Raw genomic sequence first — 17,168 nt, forward strand, 5'->3', positions numbered from 1 at the left:
ATCAGGGAAGTCCCTATCTATCTGTTTTTTAAATTATTTTCGTCTGCCCCATCCCCACCCTGAATGCTAGTGCCATAGGGCAGGGGTCTTTGCCTATTTTGTTCACTGTGTCCCTAGCACTTAGAACAGTGCCAGGAACATAAGAAGCATTCAATAAATACTTGTCCAATGAATGAGTGAAGGATGGTTGAGTAGGATTGTTGCAGAGATTAAATGCATTGCTGCATGTAAAGCATTTGGTAGGACACCCAGCACCTCATTATTATTGCTGCTGCTGTTGTTTGTGAGATGTGACTTGTGCAGCTACCTCAGCCTCTTAGCTCTCTGTTTCTCCATCTGTAAAATGAGACTGAATCACTAGACGAACTCGGAGTTTCCTTCAATCTGTAAGAGGTCTGCAGTTCTATGATCTTTGTGCCCTCAAATATTCAGAGTCTGAAAGTTCTTCCCAAATCTCATTTTCTGTTGTTCTCAGCAGTTCTGCTGGGTGTGGAGATGTTAAGTCTCCCTTCACAGCAGGGCTTCCTCTATTACTTTAGATTCTATTTCTTTTCGAAAGGACAGGGCAGAAGTGTGGAACCATGAGTCAGCCTAGTATTTCTCGGAACGCTTTCCATTCCAATATGTGTATGTTTTATTTTCATTGGTTGTGATGTGCTGTTTCATAACATTTTATTATTTTCAACAGAGACAGTTCATTAGGTGCTTAATTAGAAGCCATTTGATTTTAATTTCCTTGTTGAGAATGTTTCTAGAAATAAGCAAAGTTCAGGAAAAAAGAATTCTTTTTGCCAGACCCATGTGCCCTGATGTGGGATTTGGACATGTGATCCTTGGAGGTGAAGGTTCATGCTGTCCTGCCCTGGGTACAGCCCTGGTCCCTAACCTTGGATGATCCCTATGGGGACAGCCCTCAGAGGGCTCAGAAGCACCTGTTTTAGTTGTCCAGGTCGGCGGGGCTGAGATCATCCTCACAGGGCCTGGGCCATTTCTCCCCAGAATCCCCCTCTGAAAGAGGTGGTCTGGAATCCCTGGTTCCTCCACAGGTAGAGCTCTGTGGGGGCAGCTTCAGGAATAAAGGTGGCTTCATCCCCCGGGTACTTGGTATTCGCTGAGTAACTGGGCTGGCCTTGGAGGAGGGGCGAGGGACAGGTCTGGCTAGTTCTGCCCTGTTGTTCATACACAGGATTACCTCACATTTCCCAACCGGCTTCCCCGCCCCGTTGGTGGGGGCGGCCCTCAGCCCTCCAGTCCCCTTTTCTTCACCTTCCTGGGAAGTTAGAGGCCAACATGGATCTTCCCATGGACATCAGCTGAGCCTGGAGGCTTCACCCCTCGGGAGACCATGGAAAGGGACAGGGGCCGGGTGAGTGCATCTGTGGACCTTGGGCCAGAACTTCCTGGCACCGAGGAAGCAGGGATGGGGCTGGAAGCTAGGTGGGGCAGTGGCACCTGTGCGCCTCCGGTTTCAGGGCAAATTGACTGTGCCTTTTCTAGTTTGAAGCTACTGGGGATCAAGGTCGCACAGCCTCCTTTTATCATGGTTCCTAGAAGGGGCCCCATGGGAGGAGAAGTGGATGGAATTTGGGGTCTGGTCAGGAAGCACCCCAGAGCTGTGTGCTGAATCCTGGCTTCCCGCTCTGTGGCCCCTGAGAACCCCAGCAGGACGACGTGTGTGCTGTTTGGATACCTTTGCTGGTTTGAGAATCATGGAAGCTTAGCATTCTAACTGGGCTTCAAGGTTATCTTGGGGTAACCCCTTCACTAGACTCATAAACCATCTTAGAAAATGTGATTTTCTATGTGCATTGAAGATCTTCAAGGGGATTTTAAACTTCTCTTGGTCATTATTTTCAGGCTTAATCATCTCCATGCTAGGGAAGTGCTTCCTTATGTCTAGCCATGATTCCTTCTGCTACAACTAAAGTTACTTTCCTCTTCTGCTTTTTGGTAGGGAGCAGCTAAGTGTTCTCTGTGGAAAAGTCAAGTCATATACACGTGAGGGTTTGCAAAGATTTTGTTCAACTGTCCCTTGGCTTTCTTTTCTTGAGGGACATCCCTCTGGTGCTCTTACTTCTCCTTGGGTCTTATTTTCTGCTCATCTTCACCTTCGTTTGTCCTCTACCGATGGGGTAGGATCTGGGATTCTGGGAAGGGTGGCCGACTCTAGAATCGAGGATCTCTCAGCCTATGTTCTGGCTGATGGTTGGCTCGTGATCCATTCGGAAACCCAGATGTGTTTCTGCAAACTTCACTGTCATCTCTCCCACCATTCTTCCAGCCCCTTCTTGACTTTTCTGTTCTAGGGTTTCTCTCCTGCCCTCTGCTCTGGTCTCCTTGGCTCGTGTGTCTGCCTCACCAAGGCCGTTTTGCCCTAGGCCTCTGGGGCTCATTGGAGCCTCTGGTGAGCAGTGAGGGCGATGCAGAAGGCGGAATGGAGTTTTGTCTGAGGCATGGGGAAGGGGAACCACGGTCACAGCCATGGATCACATTCCTTGGTAACTTGCTGGGAACCTACAGTTGATGGTCCCTAGACATGAGGGGTGAGAAGGGCTGAGCTATCCAAGGGGTGGTAGGGCCAGTCCCTGGGACAGGGTTATAGGCAGTGATATCTACTAGGAAACATCTCTCCAGAGTCAGGGACCAACATGGACGGTCACAGGATGGGGGCAGAGTAGAGGGCAGGCTTTTCATTATTGTTGGAATAAATGTCACATGGTATGGCAGGTGCCATGTTCACGCTGGGAGACTTACCTTGGAATGAAAGAACTGAACCATTCCTTCCTTATTTAAGGTTCTTAGATTTGCCCCCTTGTTTAAGGTGGAACCTCCAAGATAGTGAGCCTGAGGTGGGGGCAGAGAGAGCTTCCTGAGGCTCTTAAGCTTATCTACAATGGATTTGTTAATACTAACTAAATTGAATAAGAGGAAACTAGGAGTAACTGGACATCTAAGGCTGTGCCTTCTCCCTGAGGACCTCTTTGCAGAAAGATGCATTGTGATTTTTGACCATTAGCTCCATAAAGCAGTGAGAAAGACGGAGGCTAATGAACTTAAGCCTGATGAAGCTGCTGTGTGAGCTGGTTGGGGCTTTAGGGGGATCTTGGAAAGAAGGTGGAGAAGGCTTACAGCTTCTTTGTGTTCGAAAGAGAAGCTGCAGGATGTGGTGGACACAACACTGACCAAGTTCCAAGTCAGCTATGACTTTGGACCAATCATTTAACCTTTCTGCACCTTAGTTTCTCTATCTGTGAGATGGAATAAAATAGTATCTACTTAAAGGAGTCTTCTAATAGTGTCTTTCACATAATAAAACTCTTTTAGAAAAACATCTGGCATAGATAGATAGATAGATGGATAGATAGATGGGTAGATAGATAGATAGATGGATAGATAGATGATAGATGGGTAAATAGATGGATAGATAGATGGATATATGGGGGGATGGATAGGTAGATAGATGGATATATAGATGGATAGATAGGGAGACAGATGGATAGATAGATGGATGGATAGGTAGATGGATGGATGGATGGATGGATGGATGGATGGATGGATGGATGGATGGATAGGTAGATGGATGGATGGATTGATGGATGGATGGATAGGTAGATGGATGGATGGATGGATAGGTGGATGGATGGATGGATGGATGGATGGATGGATGGATGGATGGATAGGTAGATGGATGGATGGATGGATGGATGGATGGATGGATGGGTGGATGGATGGATAGGTAGATGGATGGATGGATTGATGGATGGATGGATAGGTAGATGGATGGATGGATGGATAGGTGGATGGATGGATGGATGGATGGATGGATGGATGGATGGATGGATGGATAGGTAGATGGATGGATGGATGGATGGATGGATGGATGGATGGATAGGTAGATGGATGGATGGATTGATGGATGGATGGATGGATAGGTAGATGGATGGATGGATTGATGAATAGATGGATGAATGGATAGGTAGATGGATGGATGGATCAATGGATGGATGGATGGATGGATGGATGGATGGATGGATGGATGGATGGATAGGTAGATGGATGGATGGATGGATGGATGGATGGATGGATGGATGGATGGATAGATGGATGGATGGATAGGTAGATGGATGGAGAGATGGATGGATGGATGGATGAGTATAGAGGTAAACATACATTCATAGAATTAAGGTTTCTTGTCATCATCATCATCATCTAGAGTCTTGTCCTAGCTCCTCTAAATTTGGACAAATATATTCTGCTCTCTGTGCCTCAGTTTTCCACCTAAAAAAGGAGAGAATTGGACAAATTGCCCCCTGAGGCCTTTTTCTGGTTCCATAACAGTCTCTAGAATCATGTAGAGTGGGTTTACAGATGTGTCACACTGGATATGCACATTTGTTCTTAAAAAAATAGTGTGTATATTGTGTTTTTTCAAAAGGCATCCCATTCTTAATGCTTAAAGAAGTGTCATGTTTATTAAAGAAAGACTGAAGTAGACCCACTGATAAAGCAACAATCCTCTTTAGAGCGGATTTTCTTCTACTGCATCTTCTTAAAGTGGAGCAGGTTTTCAATCAGCCCAAGACCACAGATGCTGTGCACTTGAGAATGGCTGGAGGCCCCAGGGCTGGTCCAGGATGAGGCACTCTCTCTAGAGGGTGGTGGGTGGGTTCCCAACATGGCAGACTAGTAGGCTCTGGTCGTTCTGCCAACCCCTAGACCCCAAAGTGCAGGCATCCAAGGAACCCTGGCACCTGTTCTTTGTCCCTGTAGGTATGCAGCCCTCACCTGAGACCTCTATGTTTCATGCTGGCATTGGTGCCAAGCAGCCTTCCACTGGGCCCGTCCTGCCCTGCCTCCCCCTGTGTTGTCCCTGTGACCTGGCAATTGTGAGCATGGTTGTGCGGGAGTGTGTGTACGGGGCTCCAGGCTGGGTGCTGAGTGGGAAGGCCGACTGATGTAACAATAGCTACTTAGCTTAAGTGTTTTGTTTTGGCAAGACAGCTTCCTCTTGATATGGCAACAACGAGGGTGGATGGTGCCCAGCCTGGAGGGGAAGGTGCTGGGTGGGGGGCACGAGGGAAGCCAGCACAGGGAACCCAGGGCTTTGTCAGCCAAGCAGAGGCCTTGGCCATGCCAGGTAGAGTCTGGCTCCTGTGATAGGGAAGCAACACCCAGGACTGTCCATGGGGCTCCCGTTGTGTACCAGCCCTGAACTGTGTTACCACCCCAGCCTTGGCAGAGAGGGGACACGAGGAGAAACTGAGGCACCAAGTTCCTGGGCAACCAAACGTTATTTGTTTGGCAATAGGGGGTGCTCAATGTTCTTTAAACTATTTGATGAATAAATGGAGAAATAAATGAATGAGTGAATGAGCAGGAAGGCGTTTTGATTCTGGTCTCATAGTGATCCCCAAGGTTTTTTTCATGTGTATAAGAGGCATTGTAAACTAGAAGGAAATGTAACGCCCAATCAGGCCGGCAATTTTCAAGTTCTTTGTAGCAGCAAGCAGCCTCTTTTGTTCAAATGAAATCTTATGTGGAACTCACTGTATAAAACTGGGAAGTTAATCTGCTCTGTTTGAAGTGGGGTAAAGGACTCAAAGCCCTTTACCTACTAAGCCAGCCTCCAAGGCTTCTCCACAGAACTTCTGATGCTCTGTAGGAACTTGTTTGAAAACAGCTGACTGTCCAAACTTCTCCTTTCAGAAAGTTGCTGGGACCCAGGAAGGAATGCAACTGTCCCTAGGGTCACGGAGCTGGGTAGGAGCAGAAGCAGGACTCCCTGGTGCCTCCTGTGCCTGGGCCGAGGGGGGCCTTGGGGCTCTGGCATCTTAGTTTGGAGCCCAGTTTGATTCCAGGCTGACTGGGGTCCCTGAGGTTAACGTTGCCTGAGTGGGGGCTGCGCTGGTGGCTGGGTGGCAGGAGGTGCTGGGAAGCCGCCTGTGTTCGGAGGAGACCTGCAGCTGTGGGGTTTCTCTGGGTCCAGGGAGGGCGGAGGGTAGGAGGGAATCCTGTGTACCTAGAGGTGTAATGAAGCCTGGGTTGGCGGTGAGGATGGGAAGAAGCCTGAACCACTCCGATCCAGTCCAGTCCACGCTGGAGGGGGTGCAGGCTCCCCAGCCATGGCCCAGGGGCTCCCCGGGCTCCCAACAGGCAGGGGCAATTTGTCGGTTCTGTTAAAGGGGCTCCTGATCCTTCTTGGTACCAGTAGTGCTTCCAGTGGGGGTTGGGGAGCGCCTCTTCCTGCCTAGCCTAGAGTGCAGGGGTGCCAGCCTGGGGTGCTGCCTGTGCCCACCTTTTGAACATCCTTGGTACTCAGGGTCACTGGGAGAGAGATGCTGCCACAGGGGCCTGAATCTAGCGAGGGGTCCTTCCTTGTTGGAGCTTGGTAGGGGGCAGGCAGTGGGGGCAGCAGAATGAGGACGGGAGTCAGAAGATCTGGGTTCTGGTCCTGGCACTGCCCCCAGCTGGCTGTGCGATCTTAGACAAGTCACATTGCCTTTCTGGGCCTTCATCACCTCATTGGTAGGAAAATGGCCCAGGACTGAGGAGGGAGGCCCCGTCAGCTCGGGCTGGACTTGAAGGGGCACCAGTGGACAGGAAGATATGTTCAAGTCACTAAAGATGGACATTCTTAAGCCTAGTGTGAGACTTTATTATAGGGTTCTTCTCCCTGTGATGCCAGGGGCTGTGAGCGACCCCCAGTGCATCTGGGCCAGAGTGCCTGCCGCCTGTGGGCAAATAACAGTCTCTACAGAAAGCCCAGGGCACAGTCTGTGGTGGCAGCCACATAACCACTGAGGTGAAGCAGTCCAGGAGGTGACTGTGACATCACTCAGCACAGCAGAGGCCGCCTCCTCCCTGGCACCACTGGCTGGGCCTGCAGGAGACCCAGAGAGGTCAAGGGTAGGACACACTTGGGGGCTGGTTAACTTATTCCCATCCCCCACCAGGTAAGAGCCCAGGGCAGAGCTGCCACAGGAAACCATAACACTGGCCCAGGTGCTGCGGGCTGGGGAGTCTACCCCGGAAGCTGTGGTATAGAGGGCAGTGGACCAGGTGCAATGTGTCTCGGGTTTTTGTCCCTATGCTGCAATATGACATACCTGAGCGACTCTGAGCAAAGCACACAAATATTTTGGGCCTTTACTTCCTTGTCTATAAAATGGGAATAATAATCCTCATCAGCTCCTGTCCAGGAAAGTGCTTGGAAAGAGCCGCAGGGCCAGGGACTGCTCTTTTTAGCCCTCTCCCTGGCTCATCCGCCACTGCCTTCCTGTTGACCTCTGCCCTGCCTGCCGCCTCCTGCCCTAGAACATCTTGAGGGGACCAGATGAGCTTTGAGTAGGGGCCCCTGGGAGCTCCAGAGACAAAAGCAGGTGGCCGCAGTGACAGCCGGGGCTGTAGGTCTGGTCCATGACATGGTGACTGTTCACGGCTGTATTAGCCCAGGCCATAACCCCAGAGACCACGCCGGGGGTGGCTGGGGCTGAGAGGCAGAGAATGATTGGCAATGTTAGGCCAAGGAAATGGCCCAGAGTCACCCATGCTTTGGCTCTGCCCTGTCCTCCTGCCCCCCAGGGAGGACCGAGGAGCCTGTGTTCTGAAGGCAGGTTGTGGAGAGCCTGGGCCTTGGTCATCTGATGTCCATTCCTGGGTCTGCTGCTCACTGGCCAAGGCTAGGAGTCGGGCTGGTTCTGGTCTGAGCCCTGTCCCTTCTATCTCAGGACCTTGGGCAAGAAGGTCCGCTCCCTGTTCCCCACCTGTTCAAGGCATCTGCTCTGAGGGTGAGGTCAGGCCTCCAGGAGGGATGCTGGAATCTCAGCAGTTGATCTCCAAGAATTGAGGAAAGGAAATGAGTTACTGCTCTAGTAGGCTAGACATCAGGAAGAACTTCCAGGAGGGTGGGGTGGCAGGCTGTGAAATGGGTAAAGAAGAACGCTGTGGAATCTCCTGTTCTGGAGGTTCCAGAAAATGAGAACTCATCCCAGCAGCATCCTGTGATGGTTTGGAGTCAGGAAGATAGAGTAGATGCCTCAATCTGAAGGCTGTGTTCCTCTGGTCTTAGGGCTTTGCTTCCATCCTGCTGTCCCTGCCGGGGTTTGCAGCTCCTCACATGGGTAGCTCTATCTGGCACTTTGGGGGCCAGGACTCTTCTCTTGCCCTGGTCCCTGGGGCCAGAAGCTCTCCGCCTGCCTCCCACCCTGTCTGACAAGAGTGCTCGCTCTCTTGAGGCTGGGGCCTCCGGGGCCTCCAGTCCCCTCTTGGGTACCACCCTTTCTCCCCTTCCGCCAGCTTCTCCTCCATCCCCACAGCCCACCGTTCCCAACCTTGGGAAGACTGTGCTGGGCTGCTGAGGCCCAGAGTCAACAGTTTGAAAGAGTCTGGCTGGAGACTACTCACCCCTCCACCTGTCTCCTTGGGTACTGAGCCCCAGGTGAGTTCCATTTTACACGTCCCACCTCCCTGTAGACTCAGAGAAGAGGGACCCAGGCGGGTCTCCTGCCGGGACCCTAGGGCTCACCTCCCCAGGGCCTCTTCTCCCCACTTCCTGCCAACCAAGGCCGTGGTTGTGTTCGTTGGGACCTGCCTGCCGGTGGAACTGACATCATCAGGGAGAGGGACCCACAAGGCTCAGGAGGTGTCCCTGCTGCCTCCCTGGCTGCCCCTGGCTTCCCGCTGTGCCAGCCCGCCACCTGTTCCCTCCAGCATCCTCCAGGTCTCCCCACTCATCTTCCTCTGGGCCTCCACCACCTGTGGGCCTCTCAGCCCTCTCTCTTGTTCAGCCCCTGCTGCTGGAGTAACAGGACCAGGGTCATGGGGTCCCACTCAGGTGGAGGCAGCCTGGGCTCTTGCCTGGGGAATCAGAAGGTGGTGATAAGAGTCCCAGGACCACTAGTCCTTTTGGGGGTTTTAGGCATGCTCTTGAATCCCTCTGAACCCCAGGTTCCTCATGTATAAACTGGGGATGGTAATTCCTATCCAGCTTGCTAATTAGGAGCCTTGTGAAATTCCAATGAAATAATAGGTGTAAAAGCTCTTTGCAAATTGTAAGCTCTGAAGAAATGCAGGAAGTTACTGTGGGCATTCGTGATACTTGTGGGCCAGACTCGACTTGCTGTGAGTAGACCTGGATAGAATTCAAGCCTCGTCACTTACCTGAGATGTAAATTTGGGCATGTTCTGAACCATCTTGGAGCTCAGTTTCAAAATCTATAAAATGGGGTTAATGATACCAACCACGAAGAGCTGCTATGAGGTTGAAATGGGATCGAGTAAAATGCCTAGTGGGCTGTGCCTTATATTACGGTGATACGCATTTATAAACCAGGCTCTTTCGTATTTATTCCTCATTTACCTGGGGGAAGGAGACAAGATCAATCACATTTTATACGTGGGGAGACAGATTCTGAAGAGTTAATGTACTTGCCCAAGCCAGTTAGGAATGGATGCAGTCATATTTGAACACAGATTTTTCTGTTTCAAGCCTAGTGTCTTTAACAAACAAGCAAATAGGCAAACACCCACCCACCATCACAGCTAATGGTCACCAAGTCCTGACTTTACATACATCACCTATCACTGCAATGCTGTGAAGCAGGGTGATCGGCTCACCGTACAGATAAGGAAACCGAGATGTAAAGAGGTTAAGTCACTTGCCCAGAGTCACCAGCTGGCTTTGAGAGTACTGGAGGGCTGTGATGTCCTGGCAGGTCACTGGGCCCAACCCTGCTTCCCACTGGAAAGTTTCAGTTCTCTGCTTCCTACTAGAAAGACGGAGATCCCTGCAGGAACCCCAGCCCCACCCCCAGGCTTCCCATGGCACTCCCAGCCCTGCAAGGCCCCAGGGCCAGTTCTCAGGCCACGTCACAGATGCAGAACAAGCATCCCATGCACAGGGTTCAGAGAAAAGACTGGGCCAGGAGCCTCTCGCTAGAGAGGAGACTCAGATGCACGCGGACTTGGGGCAGGTTCCTGACTATGTGATTTTGGGCAATCTGAGCTCAGAGCCTTGGATCCCTCATCTGTAAAATGGGCTTCTAAACATATCAACCTCTCTGGGATGGAGTGAGGACCTCAAGAGGTCATAGATACGCAGGTGTACTGTAAACCCTAAAGTACCATGCTTTGGGAGCTGTAATCATTTTATTGTATTGAGTTACGGGAATTTCCCCTGAGTTGGGGGAAGATGTATATTGTGAGCACAACAGGGAGGGAGGCCTGGCAGGCCAGTTGAGATGCCGCAATGCCGAGGTCTTGGGCAGGTGCCGAGTTTGGGGCCACCACAGGTGGGAAGGAAGCACAGGGCTCTACACAGCCTGGGCTTGTCCCTCTCATTGAATGACCTTCATCTGGCCTTTGTCCAGCAGGCTCTTTTCTCCTAAGATGAGCTCGCACCACCTTTCAGCCCTTTGGCCACGCCTCAGGGCTGCTAAATCTCAGCACGGTGGGCACTGGGTGTGCTGTGCATGGGGGGAGAGGAGGATCATTTCCTGCCCAGCCACTGTGTGGCAGGCACGGGCAAGAGATTTCCTATGTGATCTCATTGAATTCTCAGGACTACTCGTCCTATTCTACAGCTTAAGAAAGAGAAAAAGGAAAGTTAAGTGGCTTGTCCAAGGTCACACTGCTAGACCTAGGATTGGGATCCCGGTCTGACTGACTCCAAAGCCAGTGCTGTGAATGGGTGAGTCCTCCACACATCCTCACCCCCCTCCATGCTCCACCCCAGTCCTGTTCCCCTTGAGGCTTCCAGGGGCTACCCTGTCTTCGTTTTGTGGAAATCTAGTCTCTAGACGACAGAGGTGAGAGGGAAATCTGAGCTCCGGTTCAGCTGCTGCAGCTGCTCTTCATGGCCCTAAACACACACGAGTGTGTCCCTGCTCTGCTGGCCAGGGCATCAGGACTCATGTGTATTTACCCACATCCATCAATTAACCCCAGTAATTCCCTGGGGTAGTTGCTCCTGGTCCCTTCCTCTGGCAAGCTGAATGTGGTCAGGGACTTGACGTCCCTCCCTGAATTCATCCCACAGCCTCCAGAAAAATGGAGGAGTGACCAGGTCAATCACCTCTGACTCTAAGAAGATGGAGGTAAAACAAAACAAAACAAAACAACCCACCCTGCCTGGTAGGTTGATGGTGCGGACTGAGGCCGGATGTTCTAATGAAAAGGACTTTTTATTAACTGGGCTGCTTACTAATAACGTCAAATGCCTTTAAGCACAGTGGTAGGTGAGCGATGAAACAGAGGTGCCTGAGGTCCAGAGCCCGTCTCTTCCGCACAGCCCTGCCGACTGTGCCCCCAGCACAGGGTCCCTGAGCACGGGCACCTCCTCCCACCATTCCTGCTGCTCCCCGGGCAGCTCTCCTGAGTATCTAGTCAGTGTCCAGCAGAAATGATGAGGGGCAGACGTGGGCCCTGGGTCAGGTCAGTTCCCAGCTCCCCCTGCTTTTCAGGGGACTACTTGATGGGGCTTAGAAGGCAGAGATGGTGTGAGGGAGGGCAGAGATCTCTGTAAGGAGCCGGACAGAGAAGAGAGGATGTCTAATCCGGTAACAGGGACTGGGGGTCCTGCAGACCAGGGCTTGGCCGCCAGCAGAGGCTCCTCAAGGACTTTCCATCAGCCCTGGCTGTCCACCGGCTCCCATTCCCATATTCAGTGTACCCAGAGGCTCAGGCTCTTCGGGAAGGAGCAGCACTGGCGTTCATTGATTGCCTGCTCTGGCAGCTGCTGCAATATCTCTCGCATCCCTCCTCAGAGAGGCAGTGGAGCCTGGTGGTTGAGCGTGGCCTTCAGAGCCTGACTTTCTGGGCTCATATCCTGGCTCTGCCACTCTAACTCTGAGAATTTAAGTTACTGTATCTCTCTGCCTCTGTTTCCCCTGATGCAAAATGGGGATAAGAGTTGCTACCTCATAGGGTTGTTCTCAAGATCGAGTGAGCAAATATGTATGAAGCACTCAGAGCATGTTAAGTCCTCTGTGACTACAGATTAAAGTGCTAAATCTAAATGAATAAATCACTCCACCCACAGCTGAGGAAGGTTAAGGACCTTGGTCACCTTCTTCCCCAGCAACTTGCCTCTCTGTTTCCCTGATGTATTCGGGTGTGTGTGTGTGTGTGTGTGTGTACATGGGCGTGTGAGTTCCTGGGTTGCTGAGAACGGTGGGGTACAAGGCAGGCCAGGGCTTTTCTAGGGCAGTGCTTCTCACACTTTCTGATGACAGCTCACAATAAGAATGATGTTTTATAATCTAACACACAAACACAGAAGGAAGGATGCAGGAGAGTGAAGAGGGCAGAAAGGCTGGTTACTTCCCCCTCAGAATGAGGGTCTGGTCCAGCAACCTCTTTTTTGAGGGTCCCTAGACATGTGTAGCCAAAGCAGGTGCCCCCATACCTGGGCAGATGGCCCACTGCCCTCTGCCCACCTCCGCAGGTCCCTGTGATGGGGAGAGACTGCAGGGAGTAAGGTACACTAGCTTTCGTTCCATCCTTGGACACTCTCTTCCCTGTCTGGGAGCTCTGCTCACCCCCAGCCGCCCACTCCAGGGCATCTATCTCCTGGCCCAGCAGGGCTGACAGCTGGGTGGGTTGGCAGGATGGAGCAGCCTGAGGGATGGCCTTCACTCTGCTTTCAGAATGCCTCCCCAGCAAGGACGCCTCCAGCCCGGGCATCCCCTGCCCGTGCATCCCCGGCCCATGCACCTCCAGCCCGGGTATCACCTTCCAGGTCATCGTCCGGCAGGTCATCGTCTGCTATGTCAACCTCCACGGCATCGTCTCCGACGAGAATATACCTTGTTAGAGCCACGCCAGTGAGGGCGGTACCTGTCCGGGCATCTCCTGTCAGGTCGACACGAGCCACCAGCACCACCAGGGCCACCAGGGAGAGCCCAGGTAAGGGGGCTCCTGCAGGGAAGGCAAGAGGAACAGGGAAGCAGTCCAAGGTCAGAGAGAAGTGCAGTGGTGAGGTGGGGAATCTCCAGGTTGACACCCTCTGCCCCTCCTGTAGCTCTTGAATGTGTGGGAAGAAGTGGGGATGGTCCGAGTGGGCAGTGGGGGACCTGGGGAGGTGGGGGCAGAAAGGAACCAGGAATGCAAAGCCAAGACAGTAGGAAATTGCAGCAAACGGTGTAGAGGATAAGAAAGCAGGGTCGACAAAGCAGGTGTAACTTTGGAGGCTGCACAGTCTGGGTCAAGGTGCAGATTTTGAGAGCCAGGGTTCTTTCCTTGGGCCTGCCGGGGTCTGCTGGGGACACTGGGCTCTGCACCAGAGTACAGGCATGGTCACAGGCTCATCTGTTGGTAGAGGAGCAAAGGGAGAGAGTCTGATCAGGCAGGTGCTCCCCACCCCCAGCTTCCCCAGCTGGCTCATGTGATTCAGCTAATAAGGAATCAGAGATACCAAGCTGACCTCCAGGACTGGCTCTACCCTTAGGGAAGCAGCCTTTCTGCCCATCCCAACCTTGCCCTCCTCCTGTCTTTGACTTCAGTCTGCCCCAGCACCGCAGTACAAACAGGCTTGGAGGAGCATCCCAGATCTGGGGCCCAGTCTTGCCCTTTGAAGGGCTGGTGAGGCACTTTGGTGTGGAGACCTTTGGAATCAAACACATTCCATTTGAATCCCTACTCTGCCACTCACTAGCCAAGAAACCTGGAGCAAGTTATTTAACATCCGTGAACCTCAGTTTCGCCATCTATAAAATGGGCATAATAAAGCCCAGCTCACACAGTTGCTGTCAGAATTAAATAACACATGCAAATGCCTAGCTGGCCCATAGTAGATGCCAAGTAAAAGGGAGCTTGGTACCAGGCAGGGGAGGTGTCATATTCTGGGTGGAGTGGTCCTAACGGGGTCCTCCTGGACCGGCCTTCTTTCCTTCTTCCTCCTCCACTGCGCCGGACTCCCCTCCAACAGCCTCACACTCCCCTGATGCTGCCCCACTCCTAGGTATCAGCTTGCCCAAGTTCACCTGGCAGGAGGGCCTGAGTCGACTGCCGCTCATCGGATGTATCCTCCTCTTCATCGCCCTCGTGGTGTCGCTCATTGTTCTCTGTGAGTTGAACGGAGGGAGCAGGGCTGGGCTCTGGTCATTGCGGCGTGGAGTGGGGTTCAGGGATGGGGACAGGCAGCAGGGGGACAAGAGTGGGGAACACACACTCACCAGCTGCCATGGCCACAGAGGCACACTCCTGCAAGTGGCCTTGGACCATGACACCTCCAGGCCCCTTGGAGGTAGCTGGGTTGAGAGGGTGGGAAGTCAGAGGAACCCAGCTTGGGTCCTCTCTGTGTTACTTACTTGGGCGAGTAGTTAACCAGTCTGAGGTTAGTTTCTGTGTCTTCAAATGGGATTAAATTCATTCATTCATTCAACTTCTGTGCTCAGTAAAATTCCCTAAAGATTTCACCAGGTTATAAGGAATAAATGAGCTACTGGTACAATGCCTGGCACAACATCCCACTCTAAAAATGTTAGTTATTTAAAAAGCAAACATAAAAGCATTGATGAGGTAAAGTTGCCAGGCATTTTTAGTCAATGGAATAAAGAGTTCAGGGGTCAGACACCCTCAATTCCACGCCCTCCTTTGGAAAATATACTCAGGACATGTCCCTGGGCTCCCTGCCGGGGAGTCCACGCTGAGCCCAGCACAGCGGGAAACCTTAGGAGGAAGGCAAGGGGAGCACACATCACACCACCCTGTCCCCAGGGAAAGTACAGTCTCCCGGGGGACACAGACGGAGATGGTTAAGACCAAGTGGATCTGAGTGTGACCATCAGGTGGAGAGGACAGCTGTGCGGGCTGCGGGGGGCAGGGGACAGCTCGTGAAGGCTGTGGGGCCAGATGAGACCTAGAAGATGGGGGAGGGATGTCTTGGGCAGGGCATCTGAGTAGGATGAGCAGCTGCAGGAAATGTGGGGGGCAGATGGGCAAGTTGGCACAGGGAGAGGGAAGGGACCCACTTAACCAGCAAGAATATTCATTTGGGGTCCTGCGGGCTGTGGTTCGGTTGGGCACGGCTGGGCTACATTGTAGAGAGCTTTCAATGCCAGGCTGAGGGGTCAGAATTCTGTTAAAGAGACAGCACGGGGTGGTGGAGGGCGGGGTGGGTGACTACAGGGAAACACTCAACTGGCAGGGCTATTTGGGGAAGAGGATTGCATGGGAAGAAGTTGTGTGCTGGTTAAGAGTACAGCTTTAGGACCAGACAGACCTGCTGAAGCATCTGGGCTCCTCCACTTACCAGTTGTGTAATTTTAGCAAGTCAATTAACTCCCTGAGCCTCAGTTTCCCCGCCTGCCTGACAACGCACATGAAGGCATCAACATGGAACCTGCCACATGGTAACCATGTGAACCTCCTGCGGGGGTGCTGCACCCTGCTCCCTCCCTTCCCTACCTGGAGCAGGGGCACCGGCTCCAGTAGGAAATAACCCATGGAGTGGGGAGATGGCATCCGAGGGCGGGCTCTCAGCGTGATTTCCCAGCATTTCCTGAAGTCCCCTGACCTCTGGAATTCCCAAGGAGGTGGTCCCTGAGCAGCTCTGCAGTGGGATCAAGACTAGAGCCTCTGCCTCCTGGGAGCTCTCTCTGCTTACACACCGAAGTGATCCCAGGAGCCTTAGTGCCCAGGCCATGGGAGGGGAAAAGACGAGGGCACAGAGAGGAAGGAGAAGTCCAAGAGGTTAGGAGGGATTGGTGTCTGGACCTAGAAGGAGCAGGCACACAAAGGGGACCTTCACCTGGGGTGACAGAGAGCACAGTGGGACCAGTGGGAGATGTGGGGGTCAGTGCAGGGTGATGAGTCAGAACCCGGGGTTTCGTAGGCAACCAAGGAGGTGTTTCCAGGCAGGAAGATGCAGTTCCTAGTTTGGAAGGAGATAGGTCTTAGAAGAAGTCGTGAAGCTGATTTTCACACGTGGTTTCACCAGCTGTTGGCTTTTCAGCCCATCTTGTACATTTGGGAATTAGCCACCTAGAGTTTCTCATTGAGTGGGAAGACATTTAAAGGCATCAAGACAAGTAATGGGACAAGAATTGAGCCAAGGGGACACCCTTTGTTTGGAGAAGAGGGAGAAGGAAGAATATCTAGGAGCTTCTGAGGCTGGGAGGACAGACTTTGAGAAGGCAGGACAGGTAGTGGTTGCAGCTGTGTGACAGAAGATGGAAATTTCTCTGCTACAACCCGCAGAGCACAGAGACAGAGGGATGCCAGAGTGGCTCTGAGAAGGGGCCTCTGGGATACTGGGGGAGGGGCTTTCTCGGACCACCACTCTGGCCAGCATGTAGGGCAGGGGAGCTCCCATAGTATTACCCGTCTCCACACCTCCCTCCCTCTCTCCCTCTCTCTCTCTCTGGATGGCTGCTCTTGAGTCTGCCTGGTGCTGCCCTGCTTGCAGCAGCTTTCTGGAGCATTCTGGAGCATTCCTGAGCAGCCTTTCTCTCCATACAGATGGGGGACGAGAGCCCCAGAGTCCAAGAGGGAATGCAGGTCGGTGTCTCAGAACCCCCAGGGCCTTGGGCTGCTTAGTGTCACGTCTCTCTGGGGCTGGCAATGACCCAGCTTCTGCTTCTTTTCTTTCCAGTCTACTTCTGGAGGGGCCACACAGGGATCAAGTACAAGGAGCCAGTAGAGAGCTGCCCCAAGCACGCTGTGCACTGTGATGGGGTCGTGGACTGTAAGCTGAAGAGCGACGAGCTGGGCTGCAGTAAGGAGGCTGGGGGTGTGTGTGTGTGTGTGTGGGTGTGTGTGTGTGCGCGCTCTCTGGGGACTACAAACGGGGTATCAGCTCAAAGGGGAGGCAGTGGACAGAGACTCAGAGGATCTTGGTTCTAGTCACAGTCGACTGGGGTTTGGAACCTGGCTTTGTGTGCTGTGTGACTTGGGCGAATCACTTACCTTCTCTGGGCTTCAGTTTCCTAACATAAAATGAGTGGATTAGGCAAGATTAGTGTTTCTCAAATAAAATCTGACAGCTCCCAGCTACCAGGCTGAGCAAAGCAGAGCTGCTCTGGCTGGAGCCAGGTGTGGGGTCCGGAGCCCCGTCCACATGCCCCTCCTCTTTGCCCAGCAGGTGACCTCTGACCTGCCACCCCTGTGGTTTCATGAAGGTCAGTTTGTAAACGAAGGCCTACACGAGGACAGAGATCCCTTTGAGCACT

At 52.6% G+C, this 17,168-nt stretch overlaps 1 protein-coding gene across 12 annotated transcripts in view; it reads left to right on the forward strand.

The window, feature by feature from the left end:
* The first annotated feature begins 1,210 nt into the window (after positions 1 to 1,210).
* TMPRSS13 (transmembrane serine protease 13) overlaps positions 1,211 to 17,168 on the forward strand; it is a 40,102-nt gene continuing 24,144 nt past the window's right edge. For 3 of the 12 annotated variants that reach the window (XR_009055439.1, XR_009055440.1, XM_057748597.1), the window contains exons 1-5: positions 1,211 to 1,366; positions 12,645 to 12,903; positions 13,925 to 14,062; positions 16,459 to 16,497; positions 16,592 to 16,729. Coding sequence is in view for 10 of the 12 variants with exons in the window: in XM_057748597.1 (XP_057604580.1) it covers positions 1,346 to 1,366; positions 12,645 to 12,903; positions 13,925 to 14,062; positions 16,459 to 16,497; positions 16,592 to 16,729 (595 nt within the window). In the remaining 2 variants the exon portion in view is untranslated. Of the gene's footprint in view, positions 1,367 to 10,580; positions 10,688 to 12,644; positions 12,904 to 13,924; positions 14,063 to 16,458; positions 16,498 to 16,591; positions 16,730 to 17,168 lie in introns of all 12 variants that reach the window. The other 9 variants (XM_057748604.1, XM_057748599.1, XM_057748598.1 and 6 more) reach the window with 9 other exon arrangements.

The sequence above is a fragment of the Hippopotamus amphibius genome, chromosome 9 (assembly GCF_030028045.1).
Source record: "Hippopotamus amphibius kiboko isolate mHipAmp2 chromosome 9, mHipAmp2.hap2, whole genome shotgun sequence".
Lineage (NCBI taxonomy): Eukaryota > Metazoa > Chordata > Mammalia > Artiodactyla > Hippopotamidae > Hippopotamus > Hippopotamus amphibius.